The following is a 17,023-nucleotide window of genomic DNA, read 5'->3' on the forward strand; positions in this document are numbered from 1 at the left end:
TTTCCTATGGGACAGAGTTCTAGTTCTTTGGACTGGACTTCAAAGCCAAGTTTCCAGAGGCTAATGACTCAGTGCAAGTTAAAGGGCTAATTTATTGTGCTCTGGGTTTCGTTTCTGACTCCCTGGTGCTCAGCATTTGCTCATGCTCCCTCCAGCCCCATTCTAGCCCAAGTTCTGTTCCTTTAAGACTCCACTCAAATCCTTGCTCTTCCAAATATTCTCCGTAACTGTCCTAACCCTAAGAATATACTCTTCCTTCTCCGATCTCATGCAGAATTCACAACATGTATCACTCACATGGTACAAAGCCTTATATTGCTCTTCATCTGCTTTCAATATTCCCAAATGAACTGCTGGCTTTTAAAAAGCCAATACCATGTGTTATGGCAATTCATATCTCCAGTACCTCAGAAACACTATGTTCCAGAGACATTTAATGAAAAGGATGACTTAGCTAACAGCAGATAAGCCTCAACAGGAAAATGAACTAAATTATTCATTTTTTTTTAAAGGCGGAAGTCTCATGTCATAAATTCAAAGAAGAAGACGTATATCTTAGGCTGTAGACAATACAAGCTTAAACTACAGGCTGCTTGAAAAGACAGGGCTTTAAGATTCTGAGAAGCTATTAGGATTTTGTCTAAACTTCAGGTGTTAACTAACGCATTACAGCTATTTTAAACTAAGAATTCGAAATTTGTTGGGGCGCCTGGGTGGCTCAGTCGTTAAGCGTCTGCCTTCGGCTCAGGTCATGATCCCAGCGTCCTGGGATCGAGCCCCACACCGGGCTCCCTGCTCAGCGGGAAGCCTGCTTCTCCCTCTCCCACTCCCCCTGCTGTGTTCCCTCTCTCACTGTCTCTCTCTGTCAAATAAATAAAATCTTAAAAAAAAAAAAAAAAAAAGAATTTGAAATTTGTTTAAAAATATACTGTAATCATATACCTTAGAATTATGAAGCTATGACATATTAACCAATCAACCATTACAAAAATTACTGGAAAGCTCCTTGTAAAGTACATACAATGATGCTTTGATAATTTTTGCAATTGGCAATGAAAAAATTTGTGAAACAAAAAATTATGCCATAAAATACCTTTAGATAGCGTTCAATATTGTTCATCAAAATATCAATTTCTTCCTTAGACCACATCCCCTGTTTCCATTTATGTCCTTTAAAGGAAAAGAAATAATGTTATAGAAAATGTTATCCCTCAAGAGGAATAAAATACTTCAGATTTGCTTTGTGATTAAATAAATTATCTGTGGGAATAAAATGTAGCTAAATTCCAAGGTAAACATAATATGTTGGATACCAAGTGAATAATATATTCATAATGAGTATTTACTATGCAGTGGTTGAAAACAATTCCTTCTCTTAACTTCAGAGTGACGTACGCACACCCCCGACTTTCTTGTAGCAGCTCCCTATCAATCCTCATGAACTCCGTAGCACTATAAACACTTTAAACCTCTAAGCTGCTTATCAGACCAAAGTTAGATCTCTGAAAAGACTTGACTTCCCACTCCCACGTGCAGTAACTGTACTTTCTTTTAAATGCCACCACTGTGCATCTGTTTATAAATTACTGCATCTCAGAGAAATTATGATTAATTATTAAAAAACAAACGCTGGTTTCATGGTCTCATTCAGAGCCAAAGTTAATCAATTACAAAAACTCAAATATTGTTAACTCACTCAATCACAATTATGAAGTCCTCAAAATCCTGATGACTACAAGTTCTTCTTACCTCCCACTTTTTTTTTTTCCCCCAGTGGACACTAAAATTCACATTATATCTTACCTTTGTTGGTCAGAGAATCCTTATCTTCTTTAGTTGTAAACCATGCTTGGCTAACTGCTGAAACTTCCTCATTACCCAAGGAAGATATTTCATCTAGTTGCTCATTCTGTAGAATCTTGAAGAGGTAAAGGTAAAAAAAAAAAAAAAAGAAAAAAACAAACAAGTATAGCTTGATTTAATACAACCTGATTCATCTTTGTCTGCAACACTAATGTAATCTATGGAATTCATTTGCTTTAGATATAGTAAAAATACATTCAGTTTATAGAAAAACAAGTATTTCTTTGCTGCTTTTATTATGACAGTATGAAAACAAAACTGCCTGCATTAACAAAATATGACTTTCATTTAAGCAAGTTAACTCTGCACTAGTGGCCTGAATTTTACAGAATAATAGCTAAGGTTCCATTAAGTACTTAAATCAATATAGGATATCTAAAGCTATCTGTTTATTTACATATGTAAAATGAGCTCATACATATAATAAAATGGAAATGCTTCGTTTGACTGTCATGATCGTTCAGGTCCTTATAGGTAGTTTGCTGCAAAAATATAGTCATCTGTAATGTAACCTCTTGCTAAATTTAAAGGATTAATAGACCAAATCAAAAGACACAGCAAAATCATGGTCTCCTTATTGTTTATTGGCAAGTTTGTTTTAGCCAACCTCTAGAACTAATTCCTAACCTCATCAATGTACCTTCTTCTCAAAGAACTATGTTACCACTTTTTATTATTATTGCAGCTAAAGTAGTCTTTACTGAGAAATGTGCAGTTAAAAACCAACAGCTTTACTGAGATATAATTAACACACCATAAAGCTCACCCTTTAAAGTACACAATTTAGTGGCTTTTAGTATATCTATGCAATGATCACACCAGGTACATTTTCAATTACAGATATACCTGATCTAGCAAATTCTGCAGGAACAAAACTGCTTAAGAGAGCTGGCCTTGGGCTAAAGACAGCTATAGTGTGAGTAAGGAAGATGTGGCAACAGGGCTACCATTTCAGGGACAAACCCATCTATCATAGGCAGACCAGGAGGACAGTCACATGCCTAGTGACCACTCAACTCAGTTCAGTCTCCGGACTGGATCAACTAAGCTATGTCACTGGCTGGAGGTTAAGTCCTAACAGACACTGGACTATTCCTTGAATAGGCAGAAACTGAATTTCTAATTTCAAGAGGAACTGAAATCATCATGCTTGGGAAGAGAGAAGCTGTCAGTGAACAACCCAAGCACAATGAGGAAAGTCACGTTTCTACTGTTACCTATGTTATTTTTTTTATCTGGGAGTAATGAGTATGTTGTATTTAAGAAAGCACTTTTCTTAAATCCATGGACAAAAAGCTAGAGTCACTGGAATAAGTATGAAAAGTTTTGTCACCCTATGTTTATGTGTCATACATTTTAGATTTTTTTGTTTTAAAGATCAAGAAGCTACCTTTATAAAGGTGAGAATGGAGATATCTGGACAATGTCTAAGGCCTCTTCTATTCTGAACAACCCAACTAAGATTTGACACTGAGGTTATTCATTAAGGGTGACAGATTGCTGTGAAAAGACCCTGATACAAACAATACCCATTGTTAAGAAATGTAATGTAGAAAATACTCTCCTGAGGTGACCTTCTCTTATGTATTAATCAGCTGGTTAAAAGAATAAAATCACCATTTCCCAAAGTGAGTCTAAATATACAGCCCACTCTGTGAACCTTAGGAATACACCTATCATGCTGATTAACTGCTATTTTTGGGCAAACACCTAATGCCTTCTCTTTCAAATTACCCTGATGAAGAAATACAATTATTACTTACAAAGAGTAAACATGTAAATGGTAAACATGTAAATAGCCATCAAATGAAGCCAACAATTATTAAATTTTAGCAGTAAAACTTAAAACCTTCCATAGCAAATGAATTGAGTATAGCAGAAGACTTAGGTACCTCAAAGGATGTCTAACTATACTTAGTATATAGATATTATGAAGTTTTACAGTATTTTACCCCCATTTTTCACTACTTTATATATACATTTTTTAAAATTACTCAGATATATTTAGTATGCTGCTGTTTTTGAAATGCAGCCTTTCTGAGTTGGTTTGGTTGTGCAGGGTTTTATGTCTGTAACATACACAGACTTGGAAATCTAAATATTTCACCCACTAAATACCTCTTGCAACCACAAAGCACTATAAATATTGGCAAATTTTTTGGTTTCTAATTATTTTCCAGCTAGTTCCAATGCTGAAATGGGATGGTACATTAACTACAGCAATACGTGAAATAGTTACACCGGCTTTGACACAGAACACGGCAAAAAACAGGCTAGTTCTGAACTTTGAACTATGCTTTCACTCACAACCTAATGGTATTTTTATGAAACAAATATTAGAAATTATTAAACGTTTTTCTTTTTTTCCTTTTTTTTTTTTTTTAAAGATTTTTTAAATTTATTTATCTGAGAGAGAGAATGGGAGACAGAGAGCATGAGAGGGGGAGGATCAGAGGGAGAAGCAGACTCCCCGCCGAGCAAGGAGCCCGATGTGGGACTCGATCCCAGGACTCCAGGATCATGACCCGAGCCGAAGGCAGTTGCTTAACCAACTGAGCCACCCAGGCGCCCCTATTAAATGTTTTTCATTCACTAAAATGGCAATTACAAACCAAGAGGCTAATATCAAATTATAACTCATTAACTCTTAAGAAATAACCCAAACAAAACAACCCTATAATTTGTCTAACTCACACTGCCATTGCCCAATCTTTTAACAAGTAGGTTGTAAACCAAATCACACACATATATATACACAGCTATTTTTACTGTGCTGAAAACGAAATTGAAGTGAGACTATACAGTCTTTGAATTGGAAATGACTTTGACAAGCCCCATTTTGAAGAATGTGCTCTATGGCTTCAGAGGACTTGGAAGAAATTCCTGTCCAGATCACTCTCTGAAATCCAAGAGTAGATGATAAGGATCTCTAGGCAGACTCAAAACTGTTTGAAGCACATGAAAGACTCACTCCTCTAGAAATCCTGTCATTCTAGAACCACTGTAAAGCTCCCTGTTGAAAAACGTTGACAGTGCACCCACCTGAGATTTCCTTAGTCCTTGATGTTATACATCAACTCGTAACTCTTACACTTAACTGAAGGGTCATTGGAAAAATAATGACATAATGTCTTTATTATCTACTTCAAAAATATGCTATTAAATAAAGAAATGAAGCAAAAGGACAAGATACTAAAAAGAAAGGCACAATCAGCCAGACATAAACTTAAAAGTAAAATTTAAGCTCCAGGCTATCTAAAAGAGCAAAGAATTCTGATTACATTTGGCAGAAATAACTCGTACGAGACAAAGAAGTTCACATGGAAGGAAAGCAGTAAGCCCTGCTTGTTACCCAATCACTTAACCCAGGGTAAAAGGTATCTTAGTCCTCGAGGCACCAAAAGGGACTACAACTGTTATAATTAATATCTATGTGAAACGAATAGCTTCCATTCATATTAGAACAGAGCACATATGCAGCCCTTCTAAATCAGTCATTAGAGATACTGCTGGGTAACACTTCAAAAGCTTTAGATCAATATCTTATATAACTGGTAAGATAAAATTTAAAGTTATTTAATAGCTCAGGTGAGATCATTCCACGCAGCTAAAGAATGCACGTGCACCATCTGTTTCAACAGATGTGAACCACTCTACAGGGAATGAATTTTCAAACTCTATCTTTGCCTACTATTCTGAGATTCATATAAGTGGGGACTGGAAACCTGAATGAAAATAATAAATCTTACCTCAATTCTGTCCTTTGTCAGACAAATTATGTTCTCATCATTTTATCACCTAAGGTATGTGTTAAGGATAATCCTCTTGCGGTCAGTAAAAAGACTCACTATACCTGGATCTGTGTCACAGTTCCCTCAGTAATCTCATCATCTGCCACTTCTGTGGTTGCAGTCATGGTCACCTCAAAGCTCTGATCATTTTCTGAAACTTCAAGAAAAAAGAACAATTCAACTGCAGAATAAATGCAAGTTCTAATTATTAAAAAAAAAAAAAAATCCATGGAAAAAAATACGTGACCATCTAATTTCCTAACACATTCCTTGCCATATATGCTTAACAAAAATTGTGTACCTAATACATACTAGGTATTGCGTTGGGTGATGGGAAGACAGCAGTAAGCAAATGAAACAAAGTCCTGCCTTCATGGTGCTCCTATTCTAGTGAGGAAGACACAAAATGAACATAGTATGTCAGATGTTGATAAACAGTGAGAAAAAATAAAGCAGAAAAGGGAACGTATTGGGGGAGGGGAGGGCCAGGAAAAGTAACCAAGATTTGGACCCAAGTGACAAAGGGAGCTAGTCACACAGGCATCCTGAGGAAGAACACTTCATGCAGAAGCCAAGGGCAGAGACTCTGAGACAGGGGCACACATGGACTGTCCAAAGGAATGGCAAGGAGGGCAGAGTGACCAGAGAAGACTGAACAAGAACATTAAGATACTGTGTGGGGACTTGAAGGCCAATGTAAAGACTTTGGCTTTAATGCTCACATAGGAAACCACTGGAAGACGCAGAGTGACATAATCTGACTTTTTTTTTATTTTAATGGGATCACTGGCTCCTAAGGAGACAACAGTCTGAGGGGCAGGAAGGGCTGTAGTGAAACCGGTTAAGAAGCTCATTCAATAATCCAGGTAAGAGAAGTCAGTGACTTGGACCAGGGCCGAAGGCAAGTGGAGGTGACGAGTAGTTCAAATTGTGGATATACCTTGACTTGGGCACCAACAGGATTTGTGGATAAACCAAATATGAAAGAAACTGAAAAGTCCAGGATGTTACTGAAGTTTTAAAAATCTGCACTACTGGAAGAATGTACCTGCCATTAATGAAATGAGGAAGACTGCAGAAGAAGCAAATGTTAGAATTTAAGAAATTTCAGGAGCTTGGTTTTAACACACTCGTTTGAGGTTAAACATCTAGAATTAAGAGCAAGTCTGGACTGGAATAAATCTGGGCATCATCACCTGAGATAGGATTTAAAACCATGAATTCTAGGGAGTGAGAGAAAACGAAACAGAAGCAGCCTAAGAACTGAGTCCTGGACTACTCCAATTAAGAGCCCGGGGAGATGTGAACAGGTTAGCATAAGAGACTCCGAAGGCGCAGACAGAAAGGTAGAAAAAAAAAAAATTAGAGGAATGTGTTCCCTGGAGACCAAATGACAAAATGTTCTAGAGAAGACAGAGTGATAAATATTGTCAGAAATTGTGACTAGATTAAGTAAAGAAGAAGAATGAAACAAACAAACAAAAATCACTACTAGACTTAGCAACAAGATAGTCTCTGGAGATCTGGGAAGAACAGTTTTGGTGAAGTGATAAGAGATGAAACCCTGACTGGAGTGGGTTTAGGAAGAATGGAGGAAGAAATAGAGGTAGGCCTATCAGGCCTATCTTCTTTTTTTTTTTTTTTTTTTGAAGTATTCTGCTCTAAAGGAAAGAAGTTAGATGGGAACCCAAAGTGGGCTAATGGGACTTTTTATTTTATTTTATTTAAAGATTTTATTTATTTGTGACCGAGAAAGAGAGAGAGAGAGAGCGCACAAGCAGGGGGAGCAGGAGGCTCCCCGCTGAGCAGGGAGGCAAACTTGGGACTCGATCCCAGGACCCTGGGATCATGACCTGAGCTGAAGGCAGACGCATAACCGACTGAGCCACCCAGGCATCCCAGGGACGTTTTATTTTAAAGAAGACATTATAGTATGTTTGCAATGCTGATGGGAATGATCCAGTAGAGAACAAAAAACTGATGATTCAGAGAAGAAGGGAAAGAAATGCTGCGACAGTGTCCCTGGGTAGGTAGTAAAGCGAAGGGCTGGCCGTAGCTAGAAGAAAAGACAGAATGTATGGACATGGCTACACGTGGGTGTGTATTTGTAGTAGTGGAAACTTGCAGAAACTTGTTCGGACTACCTTAGTTTTCTCAGTAAGTAGAAGCAAGGTTATCCGCTGAGAGTAACAAAGGCGGAGAAAATACTAGAGGTTTCAGGCATGTTTGAAACAGTCATCTCTGAGCGGGAGAAAAAAACATCCACTTGGTAGGTGTGGCGTGACTGGCAGGCAACAGTATGAGTCCACTTCAAGTTACTCATCATGAATTTAAAGTAAGATCACTTAGCTTGCTTGTGCTGTTTTGCAATTAGCTGTGCCAGTACAGACATAAACGGCCAGATAGATTTAACCACTGTTAGGTGGTTGTGGTTTCACTGAAGGACAATGAAGTGAAAGAAGGAAAAAAGGATGTGAGGGTAAATGCAAGAGGGATTATAATGATTAACCACAAAACAAAGTGGGTAGGGAGGAAACAAAAGATACAAGTGGAAAAGAATAATGCAAAAGTGGTAAGATCAGTGGGTCCTAGTGGGCAAAGGACTGCAAACATTCAAAAGTATTAGAGAAAGTAACCTGGAAACATAGGACGTAGTGCTGGAAGCAGATCACAAACGGACTCCAGTTAATAGGTGACAGCAAAGGAGGCAGTGGGAGTAATAAACAAGGTAGTATGGAGAACAAAAGGTAGAAGAGGCTAAGATATTGCAACAGTCATCTAAATGAATAATCACCAAGAGTTCTGTGAATAGGAAATGGAGTAAATGTGGTGGTAGGTAATCGCAGTAAGAAGTGGTAAGTGATCTAGAATGATTAACATGAGACTTAAGAGGATTTTTAAGGATCAGATAGATAAATTTTTATCAGTTTTATAAAGCATGTAATGAAAACTTGAATATTAAAATTAAATTTGAAGTTAAATCTTTAAGAGCTAATAATATTTACTTCCCTGAAGTCCAACAAACAATGACCTGCCCATTCAGTCAGTCCCCGATGATGGTGACGGACATAGGACTTCATGTTTTTACGTGACTTTTTTTTAATGGAGAAGTTTTCCTAAGTTGATTTTATCAACATACTTTTTTTTTTTTTTTTTTACCAATTTAGAGAACCATACTTTAAGCCCATGTTTCATAAATTTAGTCTTACTGTAAATGTTAGGCTCCAGAATGTCCTCCAAATGTGATGATGCTATGACCCCACATCAAGCAGCTCAGGTGCTTTTAGGTCAGCACATCCAAATTATCCTACCCAGTTAAGTGAGTGTGTGAAGGATTCAGTCTAACACCATAAAATAGAACAAAATATCAAGTATAGTTTGAACCTGTGATTGTGACCAATGTAGTCAACTTTAACCAAATGAATTAACCAGTCATAATTTATGTGAAAATAATCCCTTACTAATCCCTGGCTTAGTAAAATAAATATTTTCGTTTCATTTTATGTCCTGGGGATGTGGTAACTATAGATAATAATACTCTATGGTATATTTGGAAATTGTTAAGAGAGTAGATCTTGGAAGTTCTCATCACAAGAGAAAAAGCTGTAACCATGTGTGGTGACTAGATATTAACTAGAATTGTTATGTTCATTTCACAACATATACGTATACCAAATTATTATGTTGTGCACCTGAGACTAATATAATGTTACAGGTTAATTATATATGAGTTTTAAAAAATTCTAGCTTAGTAAATGGCCATATAGGATTGTATCTGTACAGACAGGTGAATCGAGTTTTAAGAGTGGATCACAGCTATGATGGTCAAATTAGGAGTTTAAAAATCATATGAACCACCACTAGAAGGAAAAGCTCATTTAACCAGAAATAGGTTATGTTTATATATGCCACTGGAAGCAATATTAGTAATATTAACGTTAACAATGTCTTTGAATAAAGTCTCACAGTGAACGGATATTTTATGGTTTCTTTTCTATTCAACTGAATAAGCAATATACTCTACCCAAAATGTGCACGTCTACTTGTGAAGACAAGGTTTGCCATGATGAAAACCTAATCTTCATTTTTTCCAACTGGATGAAGATGTGATTTTGCTTGATGCTGAGAGCAAAATTAAAGTTCTCAAGAACCAGAACGCCTGGGTATGACGTTAGACACGTTCTCGTACCTCTCTGTGCCTTAGTTTCCTCATTATAAAACAGGGATCATAATACCTACTCTACAGCATGCCTTCTCAATGAGGGTACACATGCTTCTGGGTGAGGTGTGGGTGAAAGAAAGCATTCTCATTAATAAAACAATACACACATACAGTATGTTAAAAAAAAAAAAAAACAGTGTGTCTGTGGTATTACCATTTCATGGGGGAGCGCACGATCAGGAGAAAACATCTAAAAAAGTTTGGGGCGGGGAGGACGACAACAATTAAAAAAAGGCTGAGAAGATCAAAACAGGCAATATATGTAGAAGCATTCAGAGCCACGCCCACTCATTAAGTATTAGTTGAGAGTTCTTTTGACTCAAAGAAGAGAAAAATAATGGGTCTAAGTCAACCTTGGAATGCCAATTCCATGTCTCCCAAGCTACACTGTGATTTCAGAAGGGACCTCTGTTCTGAACACATAGTGACTTACGTGGCAGTGCAACAACTGATATGCAAGGAGTAGAACCATCGATACTCTGATCATCCTCAGAAGACAGACAAAGCCTTTTATGTGGAGGTTCAGTACTATCTTCTGAGTCTATTTCATCAGCTTCTAATGAAACAAAATAAAACAAAAATCTCAAAATCTTCGAACCAATGAGGAAAACCCACAATCTTCCAACAAGTAACTGTAAGACAATCTTCTTATCAATTTGCTTAGTTAACCCAATTGTGCAAGGAGGACCCCAAACGGCACCGCCTTCTCTGTCCCCCGTGCAGAACCTCAGCTCCTCTGCTTCTGACAACAACTATGAGAAGAGAGGCGCCACTTTTTAAACATCACACTTCTGTGCTACTAATTACCTGTCTTTCCAAATATTTCACATATTAAGACAAGGGCTGGTTATTTAAATCACTCACAAATATTTACTGAATGCCCACTATGTTCTGAGTGCTGGGAACAGAACAATGACAGATACTCTTCTCTGTCCAGGAACTCACAGGGTAGTGGAGATGACTAAAGCACCCATTTCACAATAGTGTTTTAAGAGCTATGCAGGTGGAATGAGGGGAGAGGCATCTAATTTAGACTCTGGGTGAAGGAAGGTTTCCTGGAGAAGGTATCTTAAATTGGAAAGAACTTGAATGAACAGATGCCAGGGGTAATGATCATTACTGGCACTAGGAATAATTATTTGCAGTGACAGTGAGGTATGAAAAGCTTAAGGTATGGAAGGAAAAAAAGCCAGCTGTGACTCGCTGGGACACAGATATATGCAATGTGGCAGGAAGTGAGGCTGGAAGGAAAGTGGAGAAGATATCCATCTCTGTACTGTACAAACCACAGGACACTTAACAGAACAAACAAACCAACCTTCCTACACTACTGAGTATCATGAGCAAGGTCATCAGCAGTTTGAAAGATGAATTCAGGTTGGGAGATGCGTTAAAAGGCTACTAGGGCCTCCCAAGTGAGAAATGAGACTCTGAACTAAGAAAGCGGGACTTGAGACAAAGGAAGCAATGGACTCAAGAAACAAAATACCATCAACAAGTTTTCATGATGGAATGAACGTAGGAGATGAGAGAAGGGTTTATTCCTACCCACATTTATGATCTGGGTTACTAAGTAATGAAACTGACTGAGAAAGAGAACTGGGTCTGGGAATTTTGTAAAAGAATTCAGTTTGGAACATGTGAAATTTAAGGTGTCTATGAGAAACACAAAGAATTCAGAAAAAAGAAGTTTGAATCATTTTAATAGGTAGGTGGTAGTTAAAATCCCAAGTTTGAATAAAATAACCAGAAATTAAGTACTGAATGAGAGAAAAGAAGATAAAACCTAGGTTAAGCAAAGATAAACTTAAAGCAAAATAAAAAGCAAATACAAATAAGGAATAGGTAGAGAAGTGACAACAAAATCACAAGCCTCAAAGCTATGAAATCTTAATTGATTATAGATAATCACATTAAATCTTATTCAAAGATTCATGTAAAATCCTCTAACAGACTAGCAAAAAAATTGGCAGGACTACTATATTTTCTAATGTACTACATACATTGCAGGCACCAAATGATATCAAAAAGGAAGTATATTACAGTTAATTAATCATCATCTTTGTAGGTGCAATAGATTGTAGCTACGAGATTCAAAGTTCAAATTTATGGTAAATTTTAAAAATACAAAGGTATATTAAAAAAATAAAAATATAAATTAAGGTTAATTCATGATCCAAAGAGATAACCCCCTTTTCTACTGTCCTAGCCTCAACTGCCTATCTGGGTAAAAGGGATCAAAGGTGACATGAAATCCAAAAATTCAAAAAGATCCACAATTCTATGCCAGAAGGTTCTCCTACCATTCTGAGGGCAATGAAGAATGAGGTTCCCGTCTGTGTCTTGAGTCAAAGTCACAGAGTTCACAGTTTCTACTGTTACTGTGTCAGAATCCTCTTCAACTGTGCTCATACTCAAATCTGTAGAACAGATTTCAGATTTAAAACATTATTTCCAAATATGAACATAAAGTAGCCTCCAACTTCCCCCTCCTCCCCACAAAAAACCCCACAATTTATACCAGCTCAACTGCAGTGACAGTTTAGCTTCAAAAATTGTCTTTCAAAAGGTTATACCCATTATTTAGAATGAGATGTAATAATCTGCAAGAATCTGACTTCTCTAATTAAAAACCTATGGCATTTATTTTTTAAATAGACTTGGTTTTACCACATCCGATGAAAATGACTGTTCCAAGTTGTCTTATCCATAAAATATTACATCTTATTAGCAAAACTCTCACCACTATTTATTGGCAATTCTGTGATATATTCAAATAGGTGTTTAACTTCTGATTCAGAAGATTCATTAAACCTTGAAACTTAGAAATCTAAGATAAATCTAATAATTATTTCTCCAAAACACTTTTTACAAGTATTTAAGCTCTATTATTATCTGAAAACTAAGAACACAATGGAATTACCCTCATGACGTTTTTTTCCATGATATTAAATAAGCGCATACATCCATCACTGACCAAACTGTTTTAAATGGATATGGAGGTAGGCCTTCTTTTGGAATAGAGAAGTGATTTTGTTTAAAGTGCCTTTACCTGCTATTTTACACATACATTATTTTCCTCTTGTTCAGACAAACCGAATGATCAGAGTCTGACAATACAATACCTCATGGTTGACAGGAGGAAATGTACTGAATTAAAATCAAGAGCCTGGTTGAAGTCTTTGGGGTGTACCTTATAATGTTCAACTAAGTTTTTCCCTCAGTACTCAATTTTGGTCTTATCCACATATTTTTTACCAACTAACTAATAGAGTCCAGAAACCTTAATGTATACTAATCACTCAATATTTATTTGGCTCCTATACACAGTATATTAGTCTGTTCACGTATTTACCATTTATTCAAGTGCATTTTCCCTTGGCAGAAAAACTTAAAATCTATTGACATTCACATGGTGAAGATCCAATGATTCACTCAGGTTTTACTATACAAATTACTGTTTTAATGGACAACAGTCATTTTACAATAATAAAGATGAAATTCCCCAAATTAAAGATAAATAGAAATCATGATCTAGTTATCACCAAAATTTGCAAAACACAGGTGAAGTCCTTGGAACAAACGCAGGCTTACCTAGAAAATAGATGGATCAGGTATAGCCCTTCCCAAAGAATCGAGTCGCCTTCCCTTAGACACCAGCATCACTTTCATGTTATCCAGACTGCTTCTCTCCCATATTCCTACCTCTGCAACACTCTGAAAAAGTTACAGCATTACACAATAAGGCTTCAATAAGAACAATCATGTTCTGCTGGTACGTTCATGACACTCTAGCCTCAAGCCTCTGTGATGTCTCAACTAGAAAAAGAAAAGACAAAAACCAGAATTCTTTTCTAAATAGACCTTTTAGAAATCAAATCAGCCTTTGAAAGTATTCCCCAATGAAAGGCAGAAATGAGATCTTGTACCTATTAAGTTAGTACATTATTTCCAAATAAGAACATAAAGTAGTTTATAGGCAGATTCTCAACCCAAGTTGTCCCTCAACAGGCAAATATTCTCAGGAAAAAAAAAGAGGTTCAACTGTGCTACTGGCTCTTTGAACTGCAGAGAGTACATGCAACCTAACCCAGGGTGTAGAGTACCACAAATACTACCAGTAACTGTATTTTTTTCTTTATGTAATTTACTAACACCTCCTTATACATAATACAGTATTTCATCTTAAAGCATTAAAAACTATATCATATCTGTGAACAATCCTGCCTCTGGATCTGTGGGAAAAAAAAGAAACCCTAAACAACTGAGCCAGAAAAGATAAATTATAAGCAAGCTCCTGAATCCAATGTGAAACTTACAAAATCACAAGTGTGTTTTAAAGGTTTCTTTCAATAAACTCATTATAATCCCAAAGGGTCATCCAAAGAATCAAAAAGTTCAACACAATTTGAAATTTAAGGGGTATTTCAGCAAAAGCTAACAGCTGAAATTTCCATTTTAGCAGTGTTCTAATGAGAACGCCTCTCTCCAGGATGGTTATATTTTGAGAATTGCTATACATAAATAAGTCTGCAGTGAAAAGGTACAGATCCTGCTAGAGAAACCTCCAGTCAGCTATTAGATTTCATGTTGTTCTTATTTCTAATCCATTAAATTTTCTCAAAAGGCTGTTTAGTAATATTGCAGAAGATGGATAAATTCAATGTTAAAAAAACTCATCCATAAACTTACCAAAAGCAGAGTTCACTCTTTGCTGTGTGTGTGTTTATAAATGTGTATACACTACAGTGTATAAGCAATTTATATCCTGCTTTTTAGAGTTTATTCATATTAAAAAGTATAATGAAACCAAGCTAGGTTATCTAACTGAAGTTTTCGGTATCATGTAAAACTTACACCACATAAAAAACATGACATTATTTAATAACTGCCCTATCACTGGACATTTGTATTGTTCCAAATTTTTCATTTCCTTAAAACATACTGAAACATTTATACACTCTATTTCCTTAAAGAGTATTAATTAATGGAAATTATTACATAAAAGAATATGACAAAATTTACAACTTTTTAAAAAAAGATTTTATTAGAGAGAGAGAGTGCACAAGCGAGAGCACAAGAGTGGGGTGAGAGGCAGGGGGAGAAGCAGACTCCCCGTTGAGCAGGGAGCCCGATGCGGGGCTCGATCCCAGGACCCTGGGATCATGACCTAGCTGAAGGCAGACACTTAACTGAGCCACCCAGGCGTCCCAAGATTTAGAACTCTTAAGTCACGCTGAGACAGGGAGACTGTAAGGGACCTCATGGAAAAAAAAAAAAAAGCTATTCTTTTTTCTTTGTTCCTTTTCCTGCTTCTAATTTTGCTAGGACCTGCACCCCCACTTTATACATGCCTTAATCTATGTCCTCCTTGTAAAGGTCAAGGAGTTAATGATTTCTTTGAAGTCTTCCAGCACAACTGATAACGTCTAAGGAGTGGCCAGATGAGGTCCTCATGAATGTTTTCCAAGACCACAGACTCCAAACACCCAGATGCCAAGACCCCAGGCTCCAGGGCCATTAAGTGACTTGAGGAGGACACCTGAGCACTAGTCCTTCTTTGACCAGTTCCTGGATGCCTGCGAGGACATGTACACCAGACCACCGTCCTTAATAATAACTCCAGACCAGCAAACAAAGATGAGACTCATGCCTGTTTTCCTTTGAGTCTCCCAGACCATCTGTCAGTATCTGCTCTCTTCTATATATTCATTCAACTCTGCTCTCACTTCTTGCTGCCGTGAGTTTTATTTCCAGCCCGTGGGAAGCCTAGAACCCCCTTGGCTGGTCCTGTAGTCCTCTGAGTCCTCAGGCCTGGCCTGCCTGCATTAATACTGCAGTCTGTTTTCCAGAAAGATTGTTTGAATTTATATCCAAACCACTGAGGTAGAAACTCTATTCTTGGCAACCTTTCTTTTTTAAGAAAGCACAAAACAAAAAAAGAGCACAAGAGCTCATTTGATAGGTGCAAAGTAGTCACTAGTTTAGTGTTTTAATCAATTTCATCAGGACCCAAATTAATCTGAAACTAAGAAAAAATAATATAGATTTAAGACAATATGGAGATATGGTGAGGTAATAATACCAGAAAAAAGGAGTCCGAGATAGCTAGCTGAAATAAAATATTTAATCCTTGAAAACCTGTATTGGTTACAGGTAATCCTATGCAGTGTAGTAGCTTTAAATCAGAAATCTAGGTTCATTTTTTAAAAATTCGGCAACTCATGTTTGAGATTAGTAAATGTTATTCTAAGGTGCTTGTCAAATTAACAAGCATATTTGTTCAATTAACAAATATTTACCACTTATCTACTACATATTAGGTACTCTCTAGGCACTGGGGATGTCGTACCCCCCCTTTTTTAAACTGTCTGTTTAGATATGACTCACTTTCCTGAGGTCTCCCCCACTGTAGTTAGAGCTAGGAGGTCAGTGTATTTATTAATATTTAAGAAACTAATCTGGTTTTATTTTAAATTTATTTTTAATAGGTAACACATTTACATAGTTCAAAATTCAAAAGATAAAGGTGGTTATACAGTGAAGTTTGCTTCCTGCTCCAGTTCCCTAGTCACCGGGTCCCCCTCCCTCTATAGGTAAACTGTTACCAATTTCTCAGACTTCCTTCCAGCTATTTAATGCATATGTAAGTCAATACAGCCCTTCTTGCTACATATACTCTTTTTACAGAAATAGTATCATACTACCAACACGGAACAGTACCTTAACGGCTACTTTCCAGTGCTTCAGCAAGATGAGGAGACACCACTACAAGCATGTGACTGCAAGCTAGCGAACTGATTAATAGCAAAGTCCCTAACGTGGGACCTGCTTTGGCCTGTTGCGGGAAAAAAACCAAAAACCAAAAAAACAACCCAGCAGCAAGTATGGCTGAGGCTTTCCATAAAGGAGAGTAGCTGAATGGAAGTTTGGAGATAAAGACAGGGGTAGATCTCACAAGGCCTTACAATTCCTTGGATAGTTTTCAGTTGGGGAATATAATTTACATTTTTAAAAGATCACTTAGACTGCAGTATGGAGAATGGGTGAGTAAGTTATGAAGACAAGCTGCTGTCCAAGAGAGGATTCTTGTTTGGACTGTTGACAGCAGTCAAAGGAGGGAGACTGAACAAAGGATATATTCTGG

General features: G+C 37.0%; 1 protein-coding gene across 2 annotated transcripts in view; it reads right to left on the minus strand.

Annotated features, from left to right (window-relative positions):
- The window catches only part of DMTF1 (cyclin D binding myb like transcription factor 1), a 43,774-nt gene that overhangs the window by 19,367 nt on the left and 7,384 nt on the right, over positions 1–17,023 (minus strand). The window contains exons 2-7 of one of the 2 annotated variants that reach the window (XM_006729596.3): positions 13,471–13,593; positions 12,180–12,296; positions 10,310–10,432; positions 5,717–5,811; positions 1,804–1,918; positions 1,094–1,170 (exon numbers count right to left, since the gene is read on the minus strand). In XM_006729596.3, coding sequence (XP_006729659.1) covers positions 1,094–1,170; positions 1,804–1,918; positions 5,717–5,811; positions 10,310–10,432; positions 12,180–12,288 — 519 coding nt within the window. In that variant the 5' untranslated portion in view covers positions 12,289–12,296; positions 13,471–13,593. The remainder of the gene's footprint in view (positions 1–1,093; positions 1,171–1,803; positions 1,919–5,716; positions 5,812–10,309; positions 10,433–12,179; positions 12,297–13,470; positions 13,594–17,023) is intronic. The other variant, XM_031024073.2, reaches the window with a different exon arrangement.

Source organism: Leptonychotes weddellii, chromosome 12 (genome assembly GCF_054177405.1).
Source record: "Leptonychotes weddellii isolate Sample4059 chromosome 12, ASM5417740v2, whole genome shotgun sequence".
NCBI classification, from domain to species: domain Eukaryota; kingdom Metazoa; phylum Chordata; class Mammalia; order Carnivora; family Phocidae; genus Leptonychotes; species Leptonychotes weddellii.